The 23,441-nt window shown below is 37.5% G+C and overlaps 1 protein-coding gene across 11 annotated transcripts in view; it reads right to left on the bottom strand.

The window, feature by feature from the left end:
* Positions 1 to 23,313, bottom strand: part of ncor1 (nuclear receptor corepressor 1) — a 111,802-nt gene extending 88,489 nt beyond the window's left edge. For all 11 annotated transcript variants that reach the window (XM_082168953.1, XM_082168965.1, XM_082168959.1 and 8 more), the window contains exons 1-2: positions 22,969 to 23,313; positions 8,135 to 8,342 (exon numbers count right to left, since the gene is read on the bottom strand). In XM_082168953.1, the coding sequence (XP_082025079.1) occupies positions 8,135 to 8,242 (108 nt within the window). In that variant the 5' untranslated portion in view covers positions 8,243 to 8,342; positions 22,969 to 23,313. The remainder of the gene's footprint in view (positions 1 to 8,134; positions 8,343 to 22,968) is intronic.
* Positions 23,314 to 23,441: the final 128 nt, after the last annotated feature.

The following is a 23,441-nucleotide window of genomic DNA, read 5'->3' as shown; positions in this document are numbered from 1 at the left end:
CTTTTTGTGCTTTCTGTTTGAGGTCTCTGTGAAAGTTTTAAAGCAGTGGCGCTTTCAGAGCGCTCACGTCAACTGTCCCGTCCGTAACGCAGTCCAGTGCGACTTATGTTTTTTTCCTCTTCATGACACATTTTTGACTGATCGTTTTTTGACTCGTAGATATTTGAATATATTGCTTGATATTTCATACCCGTTCGAATTAGATTTTTCTCAAAAGTGACAGCACGTGTGATTTGTGGATTACTGATAAGCGCGTGGAGAAACAGGCGTTTATTGATTCATTCTCAGTGTTGAGAAACGTAGCCTTCATGTGTTACGTTATTGTATTAATAATAACTAAAGTAGCCTACCTAATTATGTTACATATTTATTTTGTATGAAAACTAGCGCGTTCGTTACTTATGGATTAAAAAGTAGGCTACCGTTGTATCAGTGCTGCGCGATCTCTCTCTCTCACAAACACGGACGCGCGCACACACAGAGAGAGAAGATAATTGTAAAATGAAAAATTGACGGGCTAAGTTTAAATTTTGTTCTTGCTTGTTTTTTTTCTGTCAAAATATCAGAAAGTATTTTGTATTATCCATCCGTGTTTTTAAAATTCGTTAAATGACGGACGTTTTACTGTTAACACAGCTCATGTCGGAATTGTCTTATAGCCTAGGCTACTTGTTATTATTTTTAGAATGATTCGTTATGCTATTATTGGACTCCTGTCTATTCATTGTCAACTGTTTTCAATAAATATGTTTGTATTGGCTAACATTTATTCAGTTAATGAGTGTCGAATGTTCAAACGCAAAGACGGCACGTCACAAATAGAAGCCCTTTTCCCTGTGGTATTTTTTAGTATCATATTTGGATATTGGAATAATAAATAAAGTAGCCCATCTTAATTTTACACAATGTTCCTGGTTTTTTTTAGTTTTTTTTTTACTGTTTTCTAAGGGTTTCTTAATTTTAGACAAGTTGACCAGCACACATTACTGTATATGCAATGCAGTATAATGCATGTGTGTCGTATGTGACATATTTTGCACACAGGTAAAGGCGCCCAATATCAGTCATTTCTAAAGTAAAAAAGAAAAAAGAAAAAAAAAGTCTTTTGGAAAATAGCTCTTTATTTGATAATCATTCAAATTTGTTTTCTATACAGAGATATTGACATCGGTAAATATCGGTATCGGCCATAACAGCAATATTAATATCGGTTATCGGTATCGGCCACAATTTTCACATCGGTGCATCACTACTTATTGCACCTTTTACAGATGAGATGATCATAATCACTCTCAATTCATCATTAGGGCTGGTGTCCATTTTAGAACCAATTTCCAAGAACCGTGGATTCGATAAGACATGCAGGCAACAAACAATACCCAACCCTATTCATCATACCATTAGAAAACCACAGACAACAGCAGAGCAGGACTGAGAGCAGCTCAGCAACCGAAGCTGCCATGTGTGAGCCATGTCTTGCAGCTAGTTTACGCTCTGACTAAAGTTCAGTTGCAAGAAATCAGTGCAAAAGACATACTTTAACAACATCAAGTTAAAGAATTATTTCCATCAATGTGGCAATAAGTGTTATAGTGCTCATGCATCACAATTATTCAGTGCAAATCTACAGACAAAGCGGACCAGTCATGGTCTCTCTCACTACGACTAGTTGGTCTTATGGAATCCCTGACTGGCTTTGCTCATGTCAAGCGTACACTGATCAGACTCATTTCTTAGCATTTTAGTATTTTTTTAAATCTCTCAGTTTCAGAGGGCTTTCAGTAGGATCTTGTCAGAATAAATGAAAAACATTTAATGTTATAAAATGAATAGTGATCAGACAATTTTGTATGGCTAAAAGGTGACAACGCAATCACAGTTGTCTGAATTGGCTGTGGTACAGCAGGATTACTGCAAGATCTTCTGGTATGAGGTCACCTCACTGAAATAGATAGACATCAGATTTCCTCTAGAAACCACTCACACTTTGTGACCATCTGTGCAACTGCAAGAGATGCTTCTAAACTAGGGATATGCGCAACAACTAGTTTCATTAGAGTTTTATAATGGCAACAGAAACTTTGCAACTGACTAGTCGACTAGTCTAACCCCCGCCCCCGTGCTTGCCTTGCATTATGATTATTGTATATTAAACTTGAGTGTTCACTTAAGCAACGTTAGCCATTGTAGACATATTTATTCAAATCAACTGAGTCAAAAGGAATCGCAGGACCAAGAAGTTCAAACCCAATAGCCTATTATAAAAAGACTTCAAAAAACATTAAAAGTATAAAAAATTATGAAAAGTATCTGTTTACATGACGAGCGGCAAAAAAAGCCTGACATTTACGGTCAACTATATATTATTTAAGCGCCTTCTTTTCATTCGGATGTTGATATAGAAACTGCTCAAGTGTCAAGTAAGTTCCATTCATAATGTTTCTCCTTTAATCCGATGTAAAATTGCATACCGTATTGTCCCTCATAACCGGTAAGTTAAATAGTTATATACTAGTTTGACATGACATAGAAGAAAATGTAAAAGTTTTGCGTAGGCTGTCAAAATACTCCCTCACCTTGCTCATCTTCCAAGTGAACATTTCTCTGAACTGCCACGAGTACCACAGAGAGAACCAACGCATGCAAAACCTGAGGTAAAATTAAATGATTTTGTTTTCCGCTGCAGATATACACTTTTCAAAATTATTTATTAATTAAAAAAATGTAACATTAACTTGACGGTAAATTAGCCTTTGTAAAAAAAATATATAAAGCAAAACCTAAAAAAATATTTTTGTAAATGATTAGTATTTCCAAGTTGACTAGCAGCAGCAGTATCGTTTAATCGACTGGTCAGCTAGTCTCACACATCCCTATTCTAAACTGATAACAATCTAAGAACAAACATGGTCATGTCCATGTCTGCAAACAAGAAATGTGTAAATAATTGAGTAATGTGAATAAAAAAGAGAAAAAAGGAAAAAGGAGAGAGAACAGCTGGGGTCTGTTTATTTCTGCTTCTTTAGCTCTGAGGAATGTACTACAGTGATACCCAAATTGATTTGTAACGTTGAGGCCCAGCCATTTCTGGCCTCCTTTCATCAGAGACAGAGGGGGATTGTTGGGGAAGAGAGAAACTAAGCTTACAAGCGATTTGCAGTCAAAACTAGGGGTGTGAAGATACATTGTTATATCGAGATATCGAAATATAAAAATGTGACGATATGTATCGTTGATGGAAACGATATGATCCGCGATATAGAGTTCGTTTTATCCAAGACTCAGCTTACTGTATTTATAAGGTATTAGAGCTGCACAATTAATCGCTAAAAGATCGCAATCTCGATTCATACACCCCCGTGATCTTATTCCTAAAAATACCACAATTCTCCTCTATCTAATAACCTTTGACAAAATCACAGCGGAACATTCAGCAGACCCAGAGAGCCAGAGTTAATGAATAGGTATGAAACAGTAGCTTTTCAACCAACGCAGTATTGTTATTTTTGTGTTACAAATTTTCAGATTATCTCAGAAGTACTGAAATAAAACTTTTTAGCTTTGATATAAACACTGATGATGTCTACAAAAGCGATCAAAATAGAGCAAATCCTTTTGAAAGTAACTTGGCGCTTCAAATAACGATTGTATCAATTATTTCATTACGCCACCAGTTGGAAACAAGTGACTTAAAAATGTAGGCTATGTAATTGAATCATTCATCAAGAGATTCATTAAAAAAAAAACTGATTCATCCAGCAATGAAACAAGTCAAGTATTTATGTTTTACATTTTACATTTACATTTATTCATTTAGCTGACGCTTCTATCCAAAGCGACTTACAATTGCTATATATGTCAGAGGTCGCACGCCTCTGGAGCAACTAGGGGTTAAGTGTCTTGCTCAGGGACACATTGGTGTCTCACAGTGGATTCGAACCCGGGTCTCTCACACCAAAGGCATGTGTCTTATCCATTGCGCCACTACCACCCATTCATTCAAACATATTTAAAAAATAATTGACTGCAGCAATTAACAATTTGTTAGTCTGGCGCAGGGTTTCCGTTGTCCGGTAATTGCCGGACATTGGCCGGAAAAAAAATGAAATGTCCGACAAAATTAAATCTCTCCGGTCAAATTGTCCGATTAAAATGGCCTAATAATCCCGCCCCCCTAACACAATCTGAATTTGAGAATACGCCTATAAATGTATAAAGCAAAAATACACCGACCTTTGGCTATGTTATAAAAGGAACAGGCTCTACCGTTTGAAAGTTATTAAACATCGCATGCTGCATTTCAAATAAAGCGCACGCCTAAAACGGCTGTAATATAGACCTAAACAACGAACGAATGAGTGAGACGTTTCAAATATGGCCAGGCCCAGGCAGACTAGCCTTAAAAGCTTTTTTCAGAGGCCAGAGGCCAGAGGCCAGACGCGACGGACGATGGTGAATCAGGAACGCCTGAAGCCTCAGATGTCCAGACAGCTCCACCACCACCGGAGAAAAAGCAGAATCGGATCAAGACGAAGCAGCGAAGTCGCCTTGCGGAGAACAAGGTTACGCGGCTTATGCGCATTGCAAGTTGTGCCGCGTTTCCATTACCCTTCAAATTGCGCTAATTGAAATTGCGAATAAAAAATATGCACAATGGAAACACGTCAATTTCGCAAAAACTCCCGTTTATCGCAAAAAAAGTTTTTATGCTCGCATGATGTGGTTTTTCAGGCAATTCGAAAAAGGAATATTTCGCAAAACTGCAATGGAAACAGTTTTTGCGCATTTACAGTCACCTGTCTTAGAAGACGCGGTGTGTTTGAGGTCCATGTATCTACGCAAATAATAATAATTTTATATTATTTTATTATATTATAACATTTAATAGGCTATATTTAGAAGACGCTTTAATGCAGAAAATGAACAAAGCTGAGTGTGGAGCGCGCACTGCATGGCACGGAGGCGCGGGCGCGAACACTTGCATTTTCCTATTAACAGTGGAAACAACTTAAAATACTCTATCATTTCTGGTCATACAGAAAATAATAATAGCCTACATTATTCTCAACTACTTTTATTTGTATAAACTCACAATAACAAGAAAACGTTGTGCTTTTGTAAAATAAAATAAAACAATCAGACGCACTTTCATGATCTCCGTAAACTGGAGCGCGAGAACTGAAACAAAATATAGCCTTTGTAGGCTAAAGCTTGAAATGTCCACTTTAAAACGAACAAATTCGAATCGAAAGCTAATACCTTCTGATTATGTAATCCGTCTACTTAACAGCGGAGATGGAGATGTGATTTTAGCCGACACTTAGAAAACAATAGTTTATTAATAATATTAATGGCTCTTCTCATTCAGCACTGCGGGAAAAACATCAATTCCAGGTTCTAATTTGGCCTTAGAAAACCAGTAAAATCGACACATGTTTTCCATATTAATTTGTGAATATTTTAAATGTTTAATAAAGGGGCAAAAAGTCTTAAACAAAAATCTGAAAATTCGTCGATATTTACTTTTCTGCGCAGCAGTTTGTGTAGCCAGTTCAAATTAAAATTTTGGTGTTCAACTTTGCGTTTTAAAAAGACAATAACCGTTCATTTTTCGTTTGTCAAATACGGGTTAAAAAAGGAAAAACGAATGGACACAAAAGTAGCCTACATGGATCGTTTGGACAGAATACGAGACAGAGTTCTTTATTAAATTCGTAAAAGGAACAATAATTAGCCTATAGGAATACTGGATTCTAAATCTCAAAGAAATGCCACAATCAAAACCTCGGAGCAGAAATGAGGGCGAAACACCCAGAAACTCCTTATATGTGTCGTTCGCAGTACAAGGGTATTTCCCTGCCATTAATGCTTGGATAACACGCCATGTCTCCTTCCATTAATAATAATAATAATGTCTAATGCGGTGGCTGTGATATTATATAAACCAACGTCCGTTGCCGTGATTTTTTTAAATGACTTATCTTGAGAGAAAAAAGGACGTTTTAGTCGCATAACATCGGTTAATGGAAACGCCGTCATTTCGCAATAGTTTTTCATAGATATTTAGATAATAGCGCAAAACATTTGCGCACATCTGTAATGGAAACGCGGCTACAGGGAAGTTTTGATTTTAAGTCGGCAGCTGCACAATTCAGCACTGCAAAACAGCGTAAAAGCCTAAAATGACGCGAGACAATGTTATAGGCCTAGTCATTTGTTTGTTCCAGTTCATTTGACAAGGAGTCATTTCACGGTAGCCAATTTAAATGTTACCAGCTAAATGAGTGTATAATTAAGTTCGCTTGAATAAAAACAATAGGCTACTATTCAGATATTTTATGTGGGGAAGGGGGATTGGTTTGTTAAACTATGAATGTGAAACCATAGTAAAAACAATTGGCGTTGATTGACGCCAATCGGACGTTCATGTTTTTTTCCGTCTATTTGAAAGTTATAAACATGTTGCATTCTATACGGCCTGATTATGTCATTTTTTAAGTTACATAGCCTGCCTCCAGTTTTCCTCAACTTGACTAATTAAGAGGCGATATTTGACCGGCATATCATCAAAATGTCCGGAAAACGAAACCTCTGCCGGTCACTTTGACCGGCACCATTTTTTTCTAGCGGAAACTCTGGTCTGGCTATCACCAGACCAAGCTCAATCTTTTAAGATTGAACATTAGTCTGGGGAGTGCACTCTGTATTTTCTACTGCACAAGAGGCGTGATCAACAGGCATAGATCAAATGACTCAGTACACAACTGGATAGTCCTTCAACCAATCAGACCAACGATCCGGGTGACGTATTTTGCAGAGCGATGTGAAAACTCCAGGCAGGAAACGTGTTGGTTTGTAGCATTGATCAGCTGTTTAATCTTTTAAAACAACAGCGACAGCGGAATCAGCGGGTTTCTGCGCTTCGGTTGCCGCCATGTTGAATGTAAACAAAAAGCTGCTTGCCGTCGCCAATAGCGCGCCAGGTGGATAAGCCAGTTTGTGATTGGTCCCCGCAGATTTGTAACGGAGGCAGGATAGAAAAATGTACAGGTTTCCATCCTGAGCTGAATCAAATCAAATCGCCGGCAGATCAGGCTGGGTTTACCCAGTCTAACATTTTGTCAGAACCTCTAGTAAATTATGTTATTTTGTTTAGTTGTCTCTTGTCGGTTCAGAATCATGGGAGAATCTTGTCTTGTGGTGTCATCTCAAAGAGGCACAAAATCTCTTTCTCTGACCTTTACATTGACTGTTCCCTGCTGGTGGAACGATCTGCCCAACTCAACTCGAGCTACTGAGTCCATAGCCATTTTCAAGAAACGGCTGAAGACGCATCTTTTTCGGCAACACTTGATCCATTAAAGGGTCATGAAACCCCCCTCTTTCAGCTCAAGTCTAGCTCACAATCTTTTTGAAAAATGCAACCTAAATGGGCGTGGTGGCTGTGAGAAGAAGGGAGGGGAGTGGGTGTGGTATGGCACGGCAGGGGAGGGGGGGGGCATGTTGTACCCTGACATACAACACAGAAGCGTTGTGCGGCAAGTTCAGGTGTTACTCTTTTGCCGTAAATTGATGCATACGGCCGTCTACCGGAAGCTAATTATTTTAGTTGATAAAGTTTTAAATATGGATATTTTTCTTACACGAACGCATCGCTTCACTTCAGAAGACCTTTATTAACGCCCGCAGAGCCGTTTCGAGCACTTTAATCATGCTTTAATGGACTTCTAAAGTCAAACAGCCATTCACTCCCATTATCAGGCTTGGAAGAGCCAGGGCATTTTTTTATATAACTCCGACTGAATTCGTCTGAAAGAAGTATGTCATATACACATAGGATGGCTTCAGGGTGAGTAAATCATGGGCTAATTTTCATTTTTGGGTGAACTATCCCTTTAAACTAAGTACATGTAATTTTAGCTGTTTGCAGCAGTATATCAGGCCTGCTCTGAGAGAAAAGGTGGTGCTATTAGTCTTGTGGTTCAGGATCTGCAGTGAACACACAAAACTAACAAGTTAAGTCCAAAGTAGAAGCGACTCAGGGAAAGGAAAGTTACTGTTACAATTCTACTTAGCACCATTCCTGTTATGTAGTGTATCGTGCGGGGTAGGTGAAGGTGTCTGTGGTACTGACCGTTGGGTGGCGTGTGGAGCTGAAGGTGTACTGCACTGAGTGTGGTGGGTAACGGCTCTGCTCGCTGCTGAAGGACCCCTGGCTGGGGGGAAATCCTGAACTGGACATGCTGCGGCTGCCTGGTGGGGTGCCGGAGGCTCAGAAGGGGCCTGGAGCACTGCTACTCAATCAAGGCCTCAACGACGGCATGATCGTGCTGCCAAACCACCTGAGAGAGATAGAGAAGAAGGGGAAAAAATATATAAGAACATTTCAAGAACCAAAAATTCTGAAGGAGTCTTGGGTACAAAAAGATTTTCATGGTCTCAGATCACAATGTGCGACCTATTGATGAAACATGCTTTGTTTTACAGGATTGCTAAGCAAATGTTCTGCTTGGTTTTCCAGAAAAAGTGCTGGCTTCTTAAAACCAACAAAAGATATTTCAAATCTAATCAAGCCCATGAGATTTCTAATGATGTCAATATGTCGACACAAAGCACATCAAAGAAATTGACTGCAGTATGTGGCATCTGTCTCTTCAAGAATGACTCAATGCTCCATGGCTCTGCCTATCTGCAGTTTTTTTTTAACATTTTGAGGCTTAAAAACCCTTCACATTCTACACAATACAAGGAGCCTGCAGTGAAGTAAATCTATGATCACCTCCATTTATGTACACCATCTAGAGATGGTTTGTCACCATACCAAAATTTCAGTAGTCAAGACCAATATTGGTGAAATTTCATGATTCTCTATACAACCCTCTTCATTGCGAGTAAATCACTCGCATATGCGACTAAATCTTCACTCTGGGCGACTAAATAATGTCTATCATTAGACATTGGCTAATAAATTCTCAAATTTTACTCGCCAGTGTGCTAGAGGTTAATTAATATCCATGAACCCAGCAGCTCATCAGTCATTAGTGCATTGTATGTATATTGTTTTTATTACTAGTAGAATCAGTAGTAGTAGTATTATCTTTTAATAATAATTATTACTATTATCTATTTTTTTACAGAAACACTGAATGACCAACAATATCTTAAACACCACCACCAGTCCTATGACAAATATGCATTCATACATGGTTACCAAGTTTTAGCTCTAATTACTTAAGTTCTATCATTAAATGTTGCTTAATTATCATAATATAATGCTTGATTGACTGATGTTAAGTGTACGTGCAGATATTTAAAAAGATGTGCCATTTGACAAATTTAAGCTGATTTGGTGGAATCATATTTCAAATATATCTGTCTGGCGAGTAAACAAAAAAAAAACGTTTTAATTATTTTGCCAAGGTGTGTGTAGAGGGTTGCTATAGCACAACAATATTCAATAGTAACTAATATATTGAACACACTCTTGTGAATTAAAGTTAAATATTCAAACTGTAATATTATAAACCTCAGTGTTTCCCATACATTGATATATTTGTGGCAGCTGCCACAATATCAACATTGACCACCTCAAATAGATTTCAGTGCTTCCCATTCATTAACTAGACTCTGGCGGCTCAAAAATATATTTAAAAATATATTATATTAATTAATGTCGTGTATTCCGCCATTGCTGTAAAAAAAAAAACATTAACACTGAAAGCTCGATAAAGCTTTGTGTCCTTATCAAATTGCAAAAGACTGTCTGACTGCACTGCGCAAAGAGAAGAGTGCACTTCGCTCACACGATCAGCTCTGCGTCTGAGTTCACAGTGAATGAATGCAGTGAACTCCATCTGTGCATGTGCTGTGTTAAGCGTGCATTTGGGAACGTAGCGGGCATCACTTACACATTAGCATTGTTTTTTTTCTTTTATTATATTTACATTTTTTGACAATAAACATGCCAGAATGAGAACTTGAAAACACGAATGAATTCAACTACCCACCTACCAAAATGAATTTTATATGAGAGGCCTTATAATACAATTCGGAAGCGCTAATCCTCCATTATGTTTTGCACGCTGCAGTGTTTCAAATTTCAATCTCGGTTGCTTGCCATTCCAGATGAATTTACCAATATTAGAATTGAGTTTGTGCCCAAAAAATGTTTGTGCATGTAACAGAATCACGGAACTGAGAAAATGTATTTGTGGCAAAACATTCATTTTAACACTTGCTATTCTGGCACGTAATGATAGTGGCAACGAGGTCCATTTTTGGAGATCTTATTCAACCCTAGTTAGAATTTGTAGATAGTTGGCATCAGGTATACCATGGAGGAAAGTATGAACAACACTGCCTAAGTAACTTATTGAAGTTTGAATGGAAATATTGCATGGCAGTCTAACTTTCTTAGCCATACTATTAAGTGGAAGCAAAGAGGATTTATCCCAATTAATTTTGTACCCAGAGATCATACTGAACTTTTCAAATACCTTCAGTATCTGGGGAAATGAAACTTGAAGATCCAAAATAAACAGTCAAATATCATCTGCATAGAGTGATATATGTTGTTTGTAAGAGTTAACTGAAATTGAAGAGACATTTTCCTATCTTATCAGTTGGGCTAGGGGATCGAGTGACATTGCAAATAGCATTGGGGATAAAGGGCACCCTTGTCTTGTGCCTCGTTGTAAATTAAAGGGTAGAGAATGTACTCCATTAGTCATAACAGAGGCTGTGGGGTTTCTATATAAAACTCTTATATAGTTTGTGCCAAAAAAAATTTGGTGCATGTAATAGAATCACGGAACTGATTCTATGGCCTTTGGCAAGGCCATACACATCCAAAACAGACCAGAGGTAGTCCCACTCCAGCCTGTCAAACGCCTTCTCTGCGTCTAACGAAAGAACCCGCAGCTGGAGTGGGACAACCCGGGATTCGTGAATGACGTGCAGTAGTCTCCGAATGTTATCCGCCGCTAATCTTTTTGGCATAAAGCCAGACTGGTCAGGGTGGACTAATGAATTCAGATACCGCTGTAGTCGCAAGGCCAGAATTCTGGCATACATTTTTATATCGGTGTTTAGCAAACTAATGGGTCTGTAGTTTGCACAATCCGAATGATCTTTCCCTTTTTTGGGTATCAGCGATATAAGTGCCGTATTCATCAGTGGGTGAAAGGCCCCAGCCTCTACTGCCGCGTGGATGGCTGTCAGGAAGACAGGGCCGAGTAGATCAAAATATTTAAGAAATAATTCTGCCGGGATCCCGTCTAAGCCTGGCGCTTCGCTTTGTCTTTCTTAGCACCTTGTAACGCCCCTTTAAGTTCCTCCAAAGTAACTGGCTGTCCTAAAAATTCAGCTTCCTAATTCGAGGTAGAGTAAGAGACTGCAACATTTGCATAGTTGACAATTACAGCACTTCACTAGATTTGTAATGAGACATGTAGGGGTGGGTGATCTGATGATTTTATATCGTGAACGATCTTGAAGACGTCCATGATCTACTTTTCAAGTGAATCGTAGAGATTGTGATCTTCTATGTCCTCATAATAGCCAGACTTTTATTTGGACGGCTCTGAGCACACAGCGCTCACATTCTCCGTCTTCATTACTTATGGTCTCGGTTTAACAAGTTTTGTCTTACTGGATAGAACTGTTAAACAAAGAAAGTAAACTGTATACAAAAGAATATCATAGCGTTTGCTTTTATATTATTAGTAACAAAAAGGCAAACACTACTAATACTTTCCTATTTACCGTCAGCATTCAACAAATGCGTATTTATATAATTTAAACAAATCTTTAAATATCTAATAAACATTTTAATTTCACAAACCTTGCAGGCTAAGTCGAATCCAGCAGTCAGCTATTTTGAAGTCCGCATTTGCAGCCTGTATGATCGCGTGTTACTGTGCTTGACAGTCGGTCTGTGTAAATTGAATGCGGACAGGAGAGTTCAGCTTCACTTGAGACACACGATCAACAAACTGAACGCTTGATTTCAAACTATGCTGCGCTATTTTTAGTTGCCCGCTATGTCATATTCTTGTCATTTTCAGTGTGCTGTATGTAAAATTAGTGTTAGCTTGTCTTTATTTGAATAAATATGATTTCCAGTGCACTTAAAACGGAACACGCCGACCTTTTGGGACTTAAAGGTGCTCTAAGCAATGTTGGGTGACGTCACTTCTTGTTGACGTTCGAAGTATTGTCAAACAAAACGGAGGCTAGCTCGACCCTCCCTCCTCCTCATCCCGTCCCCTTCCTTCTGTGCTTCCTGAAACAGTCATGAACGAATCAGAGGCTTTTCCGATGTAAATTCGGGACTTTGCACGTTCCTTCTCCTTTTCCCTCTTCTTTGCTATTTGTTCATCGGAACGTCGTCTCTATGGTCATGTGTCAGCCATATCAAAATTCAAGAGAATATGTAAATTCGGGACTTTGCACGTTCCTTCCCCTTTTCCCTCTTCTTTTCTATTTGTTCATCGGAACGTCGTCTCTTTGGTCATGTGTCAGCCATATCAAAATTCAAGAGAATATAATTCTAACGTTAGTCGTTGTCTAGGACAGTGGTTCTCAATTCCAGTCCTCGTGACCCACTGCTCTGCACATTTTGTAAGTCTCTCTTATCTGACACACTCAGTTCAGTTCATGGAGTACCTCCTATTGAGCTGATGATCTGGTTCAGGTGTGTTAAATAAGGGAGACATACAAAATGTGCAGAGCAGTGGGTCACGAGGACTGGAATTGAGAACCACTGGTCTAGGACATCTCTCCTCTAGCTAACTTCCCTCTTCATGCTTCTCTCTCCTCCACTCCCAACACCCCCCTTCATGTGCACGCGCACTAACCCCCACCCCCAAATCATTCTTGTCGGTTATTGGCTAGAACACTGTTTATGTTTCTTTTCGTGGTCCAGGCTGGGCCAGTTTGTTTTTCTTGCCGTTTGTGGAGCCTGGACAGTCTACAGAGACCGTGTTTTTTAAAAGTGTGTTCAGGGGACAGGCAGCTAGCGGATAGTGAGGAGATGTTTGCTGTATGTGACAAAACATTTTTTGGCCTAAAAAACGTGTGACATTGCTTAGAGCACCTTTAAGCTTATTCACCGAATCCCCCAGAGTTAGATAAGTCCTTACATAACCTTTTCATCTCCGTGCGTGCCATAACTCTGTCTGACGCACCCACCACTAGCCTAGCTTAGCACAAAGACTGGAGGTAAATGGCTCCAGCTAGCATACTGTTCCCAATAAGTGACAAAATAACGCCAGTATTTCCCTATTTACATGTTGTGATTTATATAGTCACAGCGTGTACAAATAACAAGGTCACGAGACAGAGCCATCTTCTAACCGTATACATACTGGGAACTATATTCTCAGAAGGCGAAGCACGGCTACTTCTGCAGAGTGATTTGCTCGCAGCACCTGAGAAGCTCAGAGTTGGAGTAAATCACTCCGCAGAAGTAGCAGTGCTTTGTCTTCTGAGAATATAGTCAATTTATCAATTTATTTAAATATATAGGATTTATATTGGCCTGCTCTTTAGGATATCGGCATCGGCCATAAAAAAACCCAATATCAGTCGACGAACACTATTTTGAAAACTGATTGTTTATTGCAATAATTGTTTTAAATTGTGAAAACAGATAAGTCCATAGACTTGTTACAGTCTGGATATTCTCGACAGCACACCTCAAAATTGGAAAGATCGCGATTTGTTTGTTATAAGATTTTTTTAAGAAATTTTAGGAAGATCGCCCACCCCTAGAGACATGTTTGTAAACTTGTAAAAGCTCACAGGTTTATCTCTTGCATACATAGAAATTAGAGCAAAACTTTGTTAAAGTTTAATTTATTTTACTATATATGGCTATTACTGTCATATGAAAAATATTATATTATTATTATTATTATGATGTAGTGTAATGTAGACAGACACTATATCACAACTAAAAAGAGAGCTGAGTCCCCTTTAAAGTTCAGGTACAAGTCAAGTACTTGATGATCAAGTACTTTTTCCTTTTTCAATTTGCACACTGAATATGGGTTGAAGCTCTTCATTTTGAACTCAAAGTTAGGCTACTGTACTGTATAGGTTTGATTTATGTTGAAGTGCTTGGGACATGGCTTTTAATGGAGAGACTTTTACTTTTGTAATCAGGCTCTCAAAAAAATCATACAATCGTTATCGGCTTTTAAAAATAAAGAATTATCGGCATCAGCCAAAATGTTCATATCAGTGCATCCCTAATAATAATATAACCATCTTCTTTAATTTGGCTTAAAGTATCACGATAGTTTCATATCGTATCCAGACATGGTGAGTGTGTCATTACACCTTTAACTATGAAACTTGCATGAGATGGCTGGCATTTATCTACGTATAATGCATCTGTCCCTATCCCAATAAACACAAATAATAATAACAATAATAATAATAATAATACATTTCTACAGCTGCTTTACAGGAAAATTTGTCTTATATTTGAAGTTTGCATCATTAATTCTGTTACCTTCCTGTTTGTTATTGTAAATGTGCTTGAAAAAAATTTTTGTTTAAAGTACTATAAAAATTAAGGTGACTTGATGCCAAAGCACTGGTACGCCAGAGGTCATGTATTAATTAATACATGTAAAAATCCACAGTGCAGCACATTAATGATTTTCTGTTTAAACAGAAAGGTAGAATAATGCAATGATAATAATGTAAGGGTGACATGGACATGTGCACAGTATTTGTGGACTCTTGTGCAGTCTCTTACTGTCTTGTGAAAGCACACCTGTTGACCTTAGGCTCAAAGCCCTTGCTATCTGTGGCTGGACAGCATCCATCTCTCCTGACACACGACACGTACAGCAAAAATGCAACAACAGATGCTACTGAATGGTTCAGTGGTTTACTGTAGCAAAGTCCACAATCTTTCCATTATCATAGACAAACTGTAAACCAAGTAATAGTTGGGCTATTCCAGTGACCCCACAAACACTTCTATTCCCTCCATTCAAATCAATGCATTATCATCAGAGCAAATGCTAGACTGTTCCATGCAGGTGCATGCATTACCATTATACTTAAATATTAGCATTGAAGAAAGCTTTTTGTATAACCCTGAAATATTCTGTTAATACATTTTCAAATCAGGTCAAAAGGTCAAGGGCATTTATTTGGCTTTCAGATCACAGGTCACGCTTCAGTACACACTAATAAGCTCTGTCCCACGTATCAACACGAGAGTCTGTTTGCATACCCAAATCAGTCAGCAGGATTCTCCATGACTGGAGCTGGCTGACTGCTCCTCAGCTCAGAGTGTGTGCGGATTGGATTTTCCATACACACTTCATAATGCTTATCTGTCAGAGCCTGAACAAAAATACAGCCTAATCAGGAGGAGACCTATTGTTTGATATGTCCACACTTCACTTTTATACCTTTTGTCTCTCTTTCATCAGGTTCAACCTGCCCCTCCATCTTCTTGCATCCATTCATGCCATAAATTCAACCTTTTGTCATCACTTACCCCCAAAATATGTCTCAGGCTATATCAAAAGCAATCCACAAAGAGAAAAATACTAAACAGGTAGCATTCATAAAACATATCAAACATTGACACATCACTTATAAATTAAACCTGACAATGAAACACTGTAAAAGTTAAATATCCAGCACAAGAGAGCAGACAGCGAGCATAACACTCCCACATCCTGCAAAATCCAGGATTTGTCAGAAACATCTGCCACACTGATGTCATTTGGCCCCATCAACCCCACAATAGAGAAATATTAATATATAAAGATTCACTAAACCACCACTCTGGACATGATTTGATCTGTCAAAGGAAATATGCAAAAGTCTAACTGAAAGCTCTACATCCATTTGTGCTGGGGAAGCTTATTGTTAAATCTTAACTTTAACAATGATCTGAGAACAGTTCTGATGGTCAAGATTACTTTTGGGCTGAGGATCATCAACCCATATCAGAATGAAATGTCAAATTATTTACAAATTTTATGAAATGACAGAGGATGTTTCTCTGTGCTAGCCAATTTTAAAGGGACAGTTCACCCCAAAAAATAAAAATGAAATCATCATTTATTCACCCTCATGTTGTTACTAACCTGACTTTCAGTTTGGTCTTTGTTGTTTAGACTCCAAAGATCTTAGAAATATCTTGTGTTCCACAGAAGAAAGTCATACAGATTTAGAATGACAGGGATATGGTGAACTATCCCTTTAAAGTCGCCATTAGGGATGCTCAAAATTAACTGGTTAACCGTTAAGTGAATTTAGGCAGATTTTAGACAGATTAATACTACTACTAATAATAATAATAATCATCAGTTAAACGGTTTAAAAAGTAATGCAAGTAATTTTTCATGATATTGTAAAATGTTACCTGCATAGTTGAAAAAAATGCTGCACATATAAAATTGGGTTTTGAGAGGAAAAAAAGATACGTCGGGTATATGCCGCATTTTATTACGCCAGAAACACCAGTGATTTCAAACCGTGTTTATGAGACCGTATTTGGCTCACTGCAGTTCTAAGGAGAAAATACGCAGCAATGGTGTTAACTTATAAATTTGCACATGGTTTGTCTTAAACCATATGAACATTAAAAACCTGATTTTCACCACAGGGGGGCTTTAAGAATCCATTTCAGTATCGATTAAAATAGAGAAATCGATCATGTCAAACAGTCCACACAGCGGACACGTTTAACTGTTGTAGTTTATCTGTTGTGCGCACAAAATAGACGCTGAAGTCAAAATGTGCCATTCGGAGAAGCGCTAATTAAACGTCACTATTTCAGTCAATGATTTCGGGCATTCACAACCATTTTGGCCCGAAACCGAATATTTTCAGTAGGGGAATTTTTTGGGCATTCCTAATAATAACATGCATGGATGAATTCTTCACAATAAGACCATTAAGATGCATTTAGAAAATAGATTTCCATTTCATGGCAACTTTAACACACTCCCTCGAATCTATGTGCCTCATACAGATCTGGAGTCCTTGATCATCTCTCTACAAACAATGCCTTAAACCTTAAAGCACTGCATCTGAGGGGAGATGAGTCAAGGTGTTCAAACTTCAAAGGTAAAATAACTTGATAACTTTATTTAACATAACAGCCATTAATGCAACGAACATTTGAGTACTGTTCTGGAACAGTGTTGTAAATAAATCAACCACTGATTCCTAACTGCGTCCACCTTCGGAAGGGCAAATAAAGTGCTGCTTTTGCTTTTGCATAGAAACACACAGCGTCTCACACCATGGTGGCAACAACACTACTGATAACTGAAGCCACACCTTCTTTCTTTGCGTATGGATTTGGGCGGCATAATGCAAATATTTCCTCCTAGTGAAGTAGGTCGTGAGGTAGAATTCGATCGAGGTGTTTTAGCTAGGTCTGGATCTGCCTTCTCATTTAGATAGAATAAATATTTTTTTGTGGGAGACATTGAGATATGAACAGCTACATAACACTAAAGAAAAAGGAAAACACTCCCTTAAATTAAAAACTGAAACTCCTTAAATTATATTAACTTCTACAATATAACTTTTATTAGTTATATTATAATAATTAGCTAAATAATTACAGCTCTGTGGAAATTAATTATCTAAGAGAAGTTCTGTGTGAACGCAGAGATAAAGCGCTCTGTCAGCAGCTAGGCAATTTCATAGGGATGCTCCGATTGATCTGCTCTGGAGATCAGTATCAGCTGATAATCACATTCTATGACTCGATCGGGAGTCACAAAATAGGCCGATCTCATGAACCGATTGTCAATTGATGATGTCAGACTTTAGCACCAGAGTCATATCATCATGCTGTCTCAAGAAACAATGCGTTTTTAAGCCTTGTGATTTAAGAACAAGTGATTTGAAACCGCTCACGCGCAGTAAGCAGCAAAACAGTGCTCATTCAATATGTGTGCGGGTTGTCTGAGGGACGGGCAATGAGCGCACATACATGGAATCCACGCACATAAAGCTGCTGCTCATACAGCGCATGAGTATTATCTTACTGGTCTTGAACGGTCAAATACACACACTTATGTGTCAAAATGCCCGTATTTGCGAGTATCTTCATAAACAGTCGTTTATGTCTTAAGTTAACAATAGAATAGAATATCTCCCCAAAATGCAGAAAAGCTCAAATTTATAAAGAGAATCATGCCTTAAATACTTAAGTAGGACGTAGGAAGGAAGGACACAAAAATACTCAGCACTAGCTGAATAATATCCCAGATCATTTTTGTATCAGACTACTCATTTTGTTCATTTTTGCAGTGTTTTTGTCCTCAGTCACATATTTGTCAAAGTTTAATTACACGTATGGGTTGTAATTGTGTTCAGTTTGACATTAAGTCTTGTAGGCTCTTTAATAAGCCAGAGTATCCTAATATGAATGGTGTTTTGCATAAGCCCTGTTTTTAAACGCCTAAAAACTTAAATTAAATTCTTCATTGTAAAATTAATATTTGTTAAGCTTATTTATTAGATTCTCAAATAAAACAACAATCTATAGCATTACTGTAAATAACATATTTGGTATTACTTATCTGGAGAGAAAAAAACACTGATGTTGTTAATATTAATCCTGTTGTTATAAATAAAAAGATGCAACTCTGGGATTATTAAGCTACACTAAAGTAATGTTTTTTTATTATTATTTAGGTGGTTTAGAATGTTCCATGCTTTTTTATTTATTTGTTAGAATTATTTGTACATGCTATATTCATTACCTGTTTGTTTACCTTGAAGTTTGTTTGTTTTTTGCACTCTTTCAGACCATTTATTGATGTAGAAGTGTGTTTTGTTTTGTATACAAGAAGGGAGTGAAACTGCAGAAATTGCAGTATTTAAAAAGTGTTAAATAAAATAGTTTGTTCAGTTCATTACTGTTGTTATAATTGTCAAAAACAGAAATTAAACAATATAGAATCAGTTAATTTATCAGTAATAAATCAGTTCTGTATATCAGTTATCGGGCACATAAACATGCAAATAATTGCTATCAGTTATAAAAAACATATCAATATCTCTCTCTAATTTTAATGGCACAATGGGAACAAAACCCCTCCAAAACTTAGTCAACGTGGCAGCTTGCCTCTAAGTATTTTCCGGTGCTTGCTCGCTCACTAGCATTACCGTGCCACGCTTGGCCACAGACACGGCAGCACAACAGTTACATGTCCTGTGTTTCACTCCACTGTCCCTCAGCCAGCACATAAGGCAACAGCAATGATAAGGGGGGGGGGGGGGGGGGGGGGTCTGGCACTCTTTACAGGCACATTGTATCTCTCCTGATGGCAAGCCTAATTAAGTTGCAAGTGGAGCCGCAAACAGAGCTGGGTTCTGCTGCAGGGTCGAGAGAAAGAGAAAGACAGAGAGAGAGAGAGAGAGAGAGAGAGAGACAGAGAGAGAGAAAGACAGAGAGATTCACCAGCATTGCTTAATTGTGGGCTGCAAGTGTGAATGACAACTACTTTTCTTACCTTCTGCAGTTATGAACTTGTGAACTTCTGCCTTTATGCCAGTGCATGTACTCTGCTCCCTAATTAACAGATCTGAAAAAATATTTCCTGAAAACATATTCACATGGTTTCTGGGTGCTAGTCGACATTTTGACATGCTAGAAGTTGACACTCACCAACAACAAAATGTTGCAAGTGACTAAAATACTCAATCTCATGCTGGAACTGCTGGTATTTCCCCTTCAATATACAAGTCCTATTATGAACCTGTGAGCACAAACTCATTTAGATGTTATGCACATTGAATTTACAGGGGTGCATCCTACACTAAAAGGGGGAAAAGGCACATAATATATACACAAACACACCATACACACACACACACACACACACACACACACATATATATATATTAGAGCCCGACCGATAAAGGATTTTTAAGGCCGATACCGATACAAATATTTGGTGATTTAAAAATCCGATATTCCGATATATATATATTTTTTAAATCCAGAAACTCGTAACAAAACATGAACAGATTTCCCTAACATTAGTTATTTGTCGTTATTTAAGAGTCCTCAGCCTTACTAAAATAATATGATAATGCAGTTTAAAAATAAACTTGTTTGTTTTATTGTCACAACAGAACATAATATATTAAAGTTCTGATAAATATAATGTATAAAAATACAAACTTACGATATGAAACTTAAAGTCCTTTGAACAAAAAAAAGTCAACTATTATTATTAATATTGACAGTAATAATTCAATTATGTAATAATGTGTGTGTGAAGAACTGATAAGATTGTAAATGTGTACCTTGAAATGCAATGTAAGTCGCTTTTGATAAAAGCGTCTGCCAAATGTCAATGTTATAAGCTACCTTATAATTACAATGTCAACTTGCTTATCCCTTTACCTGCACTCTTTTAATTCTATCCATCTATTCCATCAAGCTACAACAAACCATTTTCAATCATCATTTGCTGCCTGCCTTCTAAAATCTACTACTTAGTGATGCACTAGGGCTGGGCGATAAAACGATAACGATATGTATCGCGATAGACACGTAATCAATATCAATAAAAAATGCGTTCGATAAAACGTTCGATAATTATTTATTTATTTTTTTCGTTGGAAGAAACCAGCAAAGCAAGTTTGATTGCATGAACAAAGGCACTCACTCTCTAGTAACTAGATAAAACAGAAAAAGTCAGCTCGCCTGACTTAAAGTCTGACCGTAGTCAGACCAATGTCGTCTGCAGATTATGCAAGACCGTCGTCAGTTTTTCTGTTATTCGCGTGCTTATGCGCTGTTCTAGCTAGTTTCTCAGCGCATACATGTGAAGCTCACATGCACTAAAAGCCTGTCTACCAGCGCCTGAATACTAAGTTATCTTTCGAGTCTTATTTTGCTAATACTGTTATACACACAAGGTTTACATAAACTAGTCGGATATGTCTAAAGTGAAAGCAAACTTGAGAAAATTGAGAGAAAATCTGCTTGTCAAATGCGTGTATAATAGACGCGTCGCGCGCAGCTCTTAAAGAGACAGTAGTAATAGTAAACACGCTGCCGCTTGTCCTTAAAGGGATAGTTCACCCAAAAATAAAAATTATCTCATTATTTACGCACTCTAATGTTGTTCCAAACCTGTATTAATTGCCTTCTAATATTTTCTAATATTAATATTTTGAAGAATGTGGGTATCCAAACAGTAGCTGGTCCCCATTGACTTCCATAGGAGGAAAAATATACTATGGAAGTCACTGAGGTACATCAACTGTTTGGTTACCCACATTCTTCCAAATAACTTTTATTTTCAACAGAAGAAAGAAACCTATTCGAGTTTAAAACAACGTGAGAGAGTAAATTATGAAAATTAGAATTTTTAGGAGAACTATCCCTTTAATGTTAATAAAACAACAAAATGTAAAGAGAAAATCACTCACTGCTCTTGACTAATTACTTTATTAATAGCTTTAATAAGTATCAATGTATAATTTATAGAAAATAGAAAGAAATAGATTTATATAATTTATAGAAAGAAATCGTAATATTATATTTTTGCCATATCGCCCACCCCTTTATAAAGCATTTCTTACGTATTCTTTAATTTTGCACCTTAATGTTAAGAGATAATTGTTAAGTGTTCATTGTGATTTTAGACTTTTGAGTTTTCCATGGTCGTGTTGACATTTCTGCCTTTTTAACTGATGGGATTATAATCAGAGGTAGGTTAAGTTTAAAATAAAAAATCTTTAAATGTAATATATTTGTCTCCTGGACTGGTCCTTATTTTAAATATGTTATAAAAAAATTCAATAATTATCGATATCGACCGATATGAAACACTTATATCGTGATACAGTTTTCAGCCATATCGCCCAGCCCTATGATGCACTAAGCACTAAATACATTATGTGACTCGTGATTTCGTCCGCTTTTATTTTATTTTTTAAATATTCATTTATCGGCCATTATAAATGCCGATAGTTTGGAAAATGCCTAATATCGGCCCGCCGATATATCGGTCGGGCTCTTATATATATATATATATATATATATATATATATATATATATATATACTATAGTCTCTTTCTTTCTCAAATAGTTTTTTTTCTTTTAATCTCAGCATTATAGTCAAATATATACATACATACAATGTATGTACACACACATACGTATGTGTAATATGAAATATAAATATCAAAAATACTTCAAAACGCTGAGATAAAGGAAAATCCTGTCTAATAGATTTGTCCCAAGCAAGTCAATGCAATATTTATGAGTAAGTTACATTTGAATGTCTCTGGTAAACGTGTATGTCATTAAAGTATGTATTATCTTTAAGGTTGATAACTTCAACAGACTGTTGCAAAGAACTGTCATCAGTTGTGAAGCGTATATAGGTGCACAAGTCCAAACTTTATGTAATTTCCAGGCAGCGAAACTGACACAGCCTACTGAATACACAGTGGGTTTCACATTCAGCACTGTCTTGTTATTCTCGTTTCAAGCATGATTTTAGACACTACTCTGCCTTTTTACATGCAAGAAAAGGATAAAAACATTTAATGTTTATAGCTCATGTGTGTATATTACGGAGCAGACTTTAATGATGATTTTCAGCAATAAACTCCTGGCTGTGGTATGAACTCACACTAATGGCGTTAGCCAGCAAGCTAATATTAGTTAATCCGAGGAGCAACATTTAACCGGAAACCACAAACAAAATCTTAATATCTCGGGTAGACAGAGATGTAAATCAACCTCATAAGAGATCACCTAAATCAATATATAGTGTAAAATGAGCCGGGGGAGAGTTTAAGGGAAACATCCGTTAGCTTAATGTTGCACCTTTGCATTCAAAACTGCGTCGCCATCTTGAACATACGCGCTCAGCTCTCACGAGCCTGCGTGTAATTCACCACAAAGCACTCAAAATATTCACATTAAATAATACACTCACCTCATGTCCTTAAAGACACTCCAATAAGCGCTGAAAGGTGAGTCTGTGCGGTTCAAACGTGCGGTAATGTAATTCGTCGGCAGTGAGACTGCGCGAGCACTCACACAGACACACACACTTCAAACACAGGCTTGTTATTTGTCCTCACTGAGTCGTGGATATAAATTCGAGTCGTTTTCTTTAAGATTCTGCGCCAGAAGTTAATATACGTCACAAGTATGGCGGGTTCTTCTTGCTGAATGCCCGGTGGTTTGCATTTTGTGCAGCTTTGGTGCACCTGAGGAGATGGAGTGAAAGACTTTTTCTCAAGCAAACAGGATGAAACGGTGTGACGTTCAAACTCTCCCCACGGCCTTCACCCCACCCAAGCCTCAATCTCCGTATTTTGCTGCACACCAGAAATACAGGGAAATTATGTTTTATTAAAAATCAACTTTTTGAAACGAATTGATTCCCGTATTAATAATTGTTTT

The sequence above is a fragment of the Leuciscus leuciscus genome (genome assembly GCF_965113295.1).
Source record: "Leuciscus leuciscus genome assembly, chromosome: 5".
Lineage (NCBI taxonomy): Eukaryota > Metazoa > Chordata > Actinopteri > Cypriniformes > Leuciscidae > Leuciscus > Leuciscus leuciscus.
Note: the sequence above shows the minus strand (reverse complement) of the source record. Positions and strands in the feature narration are given on the sequence as shown.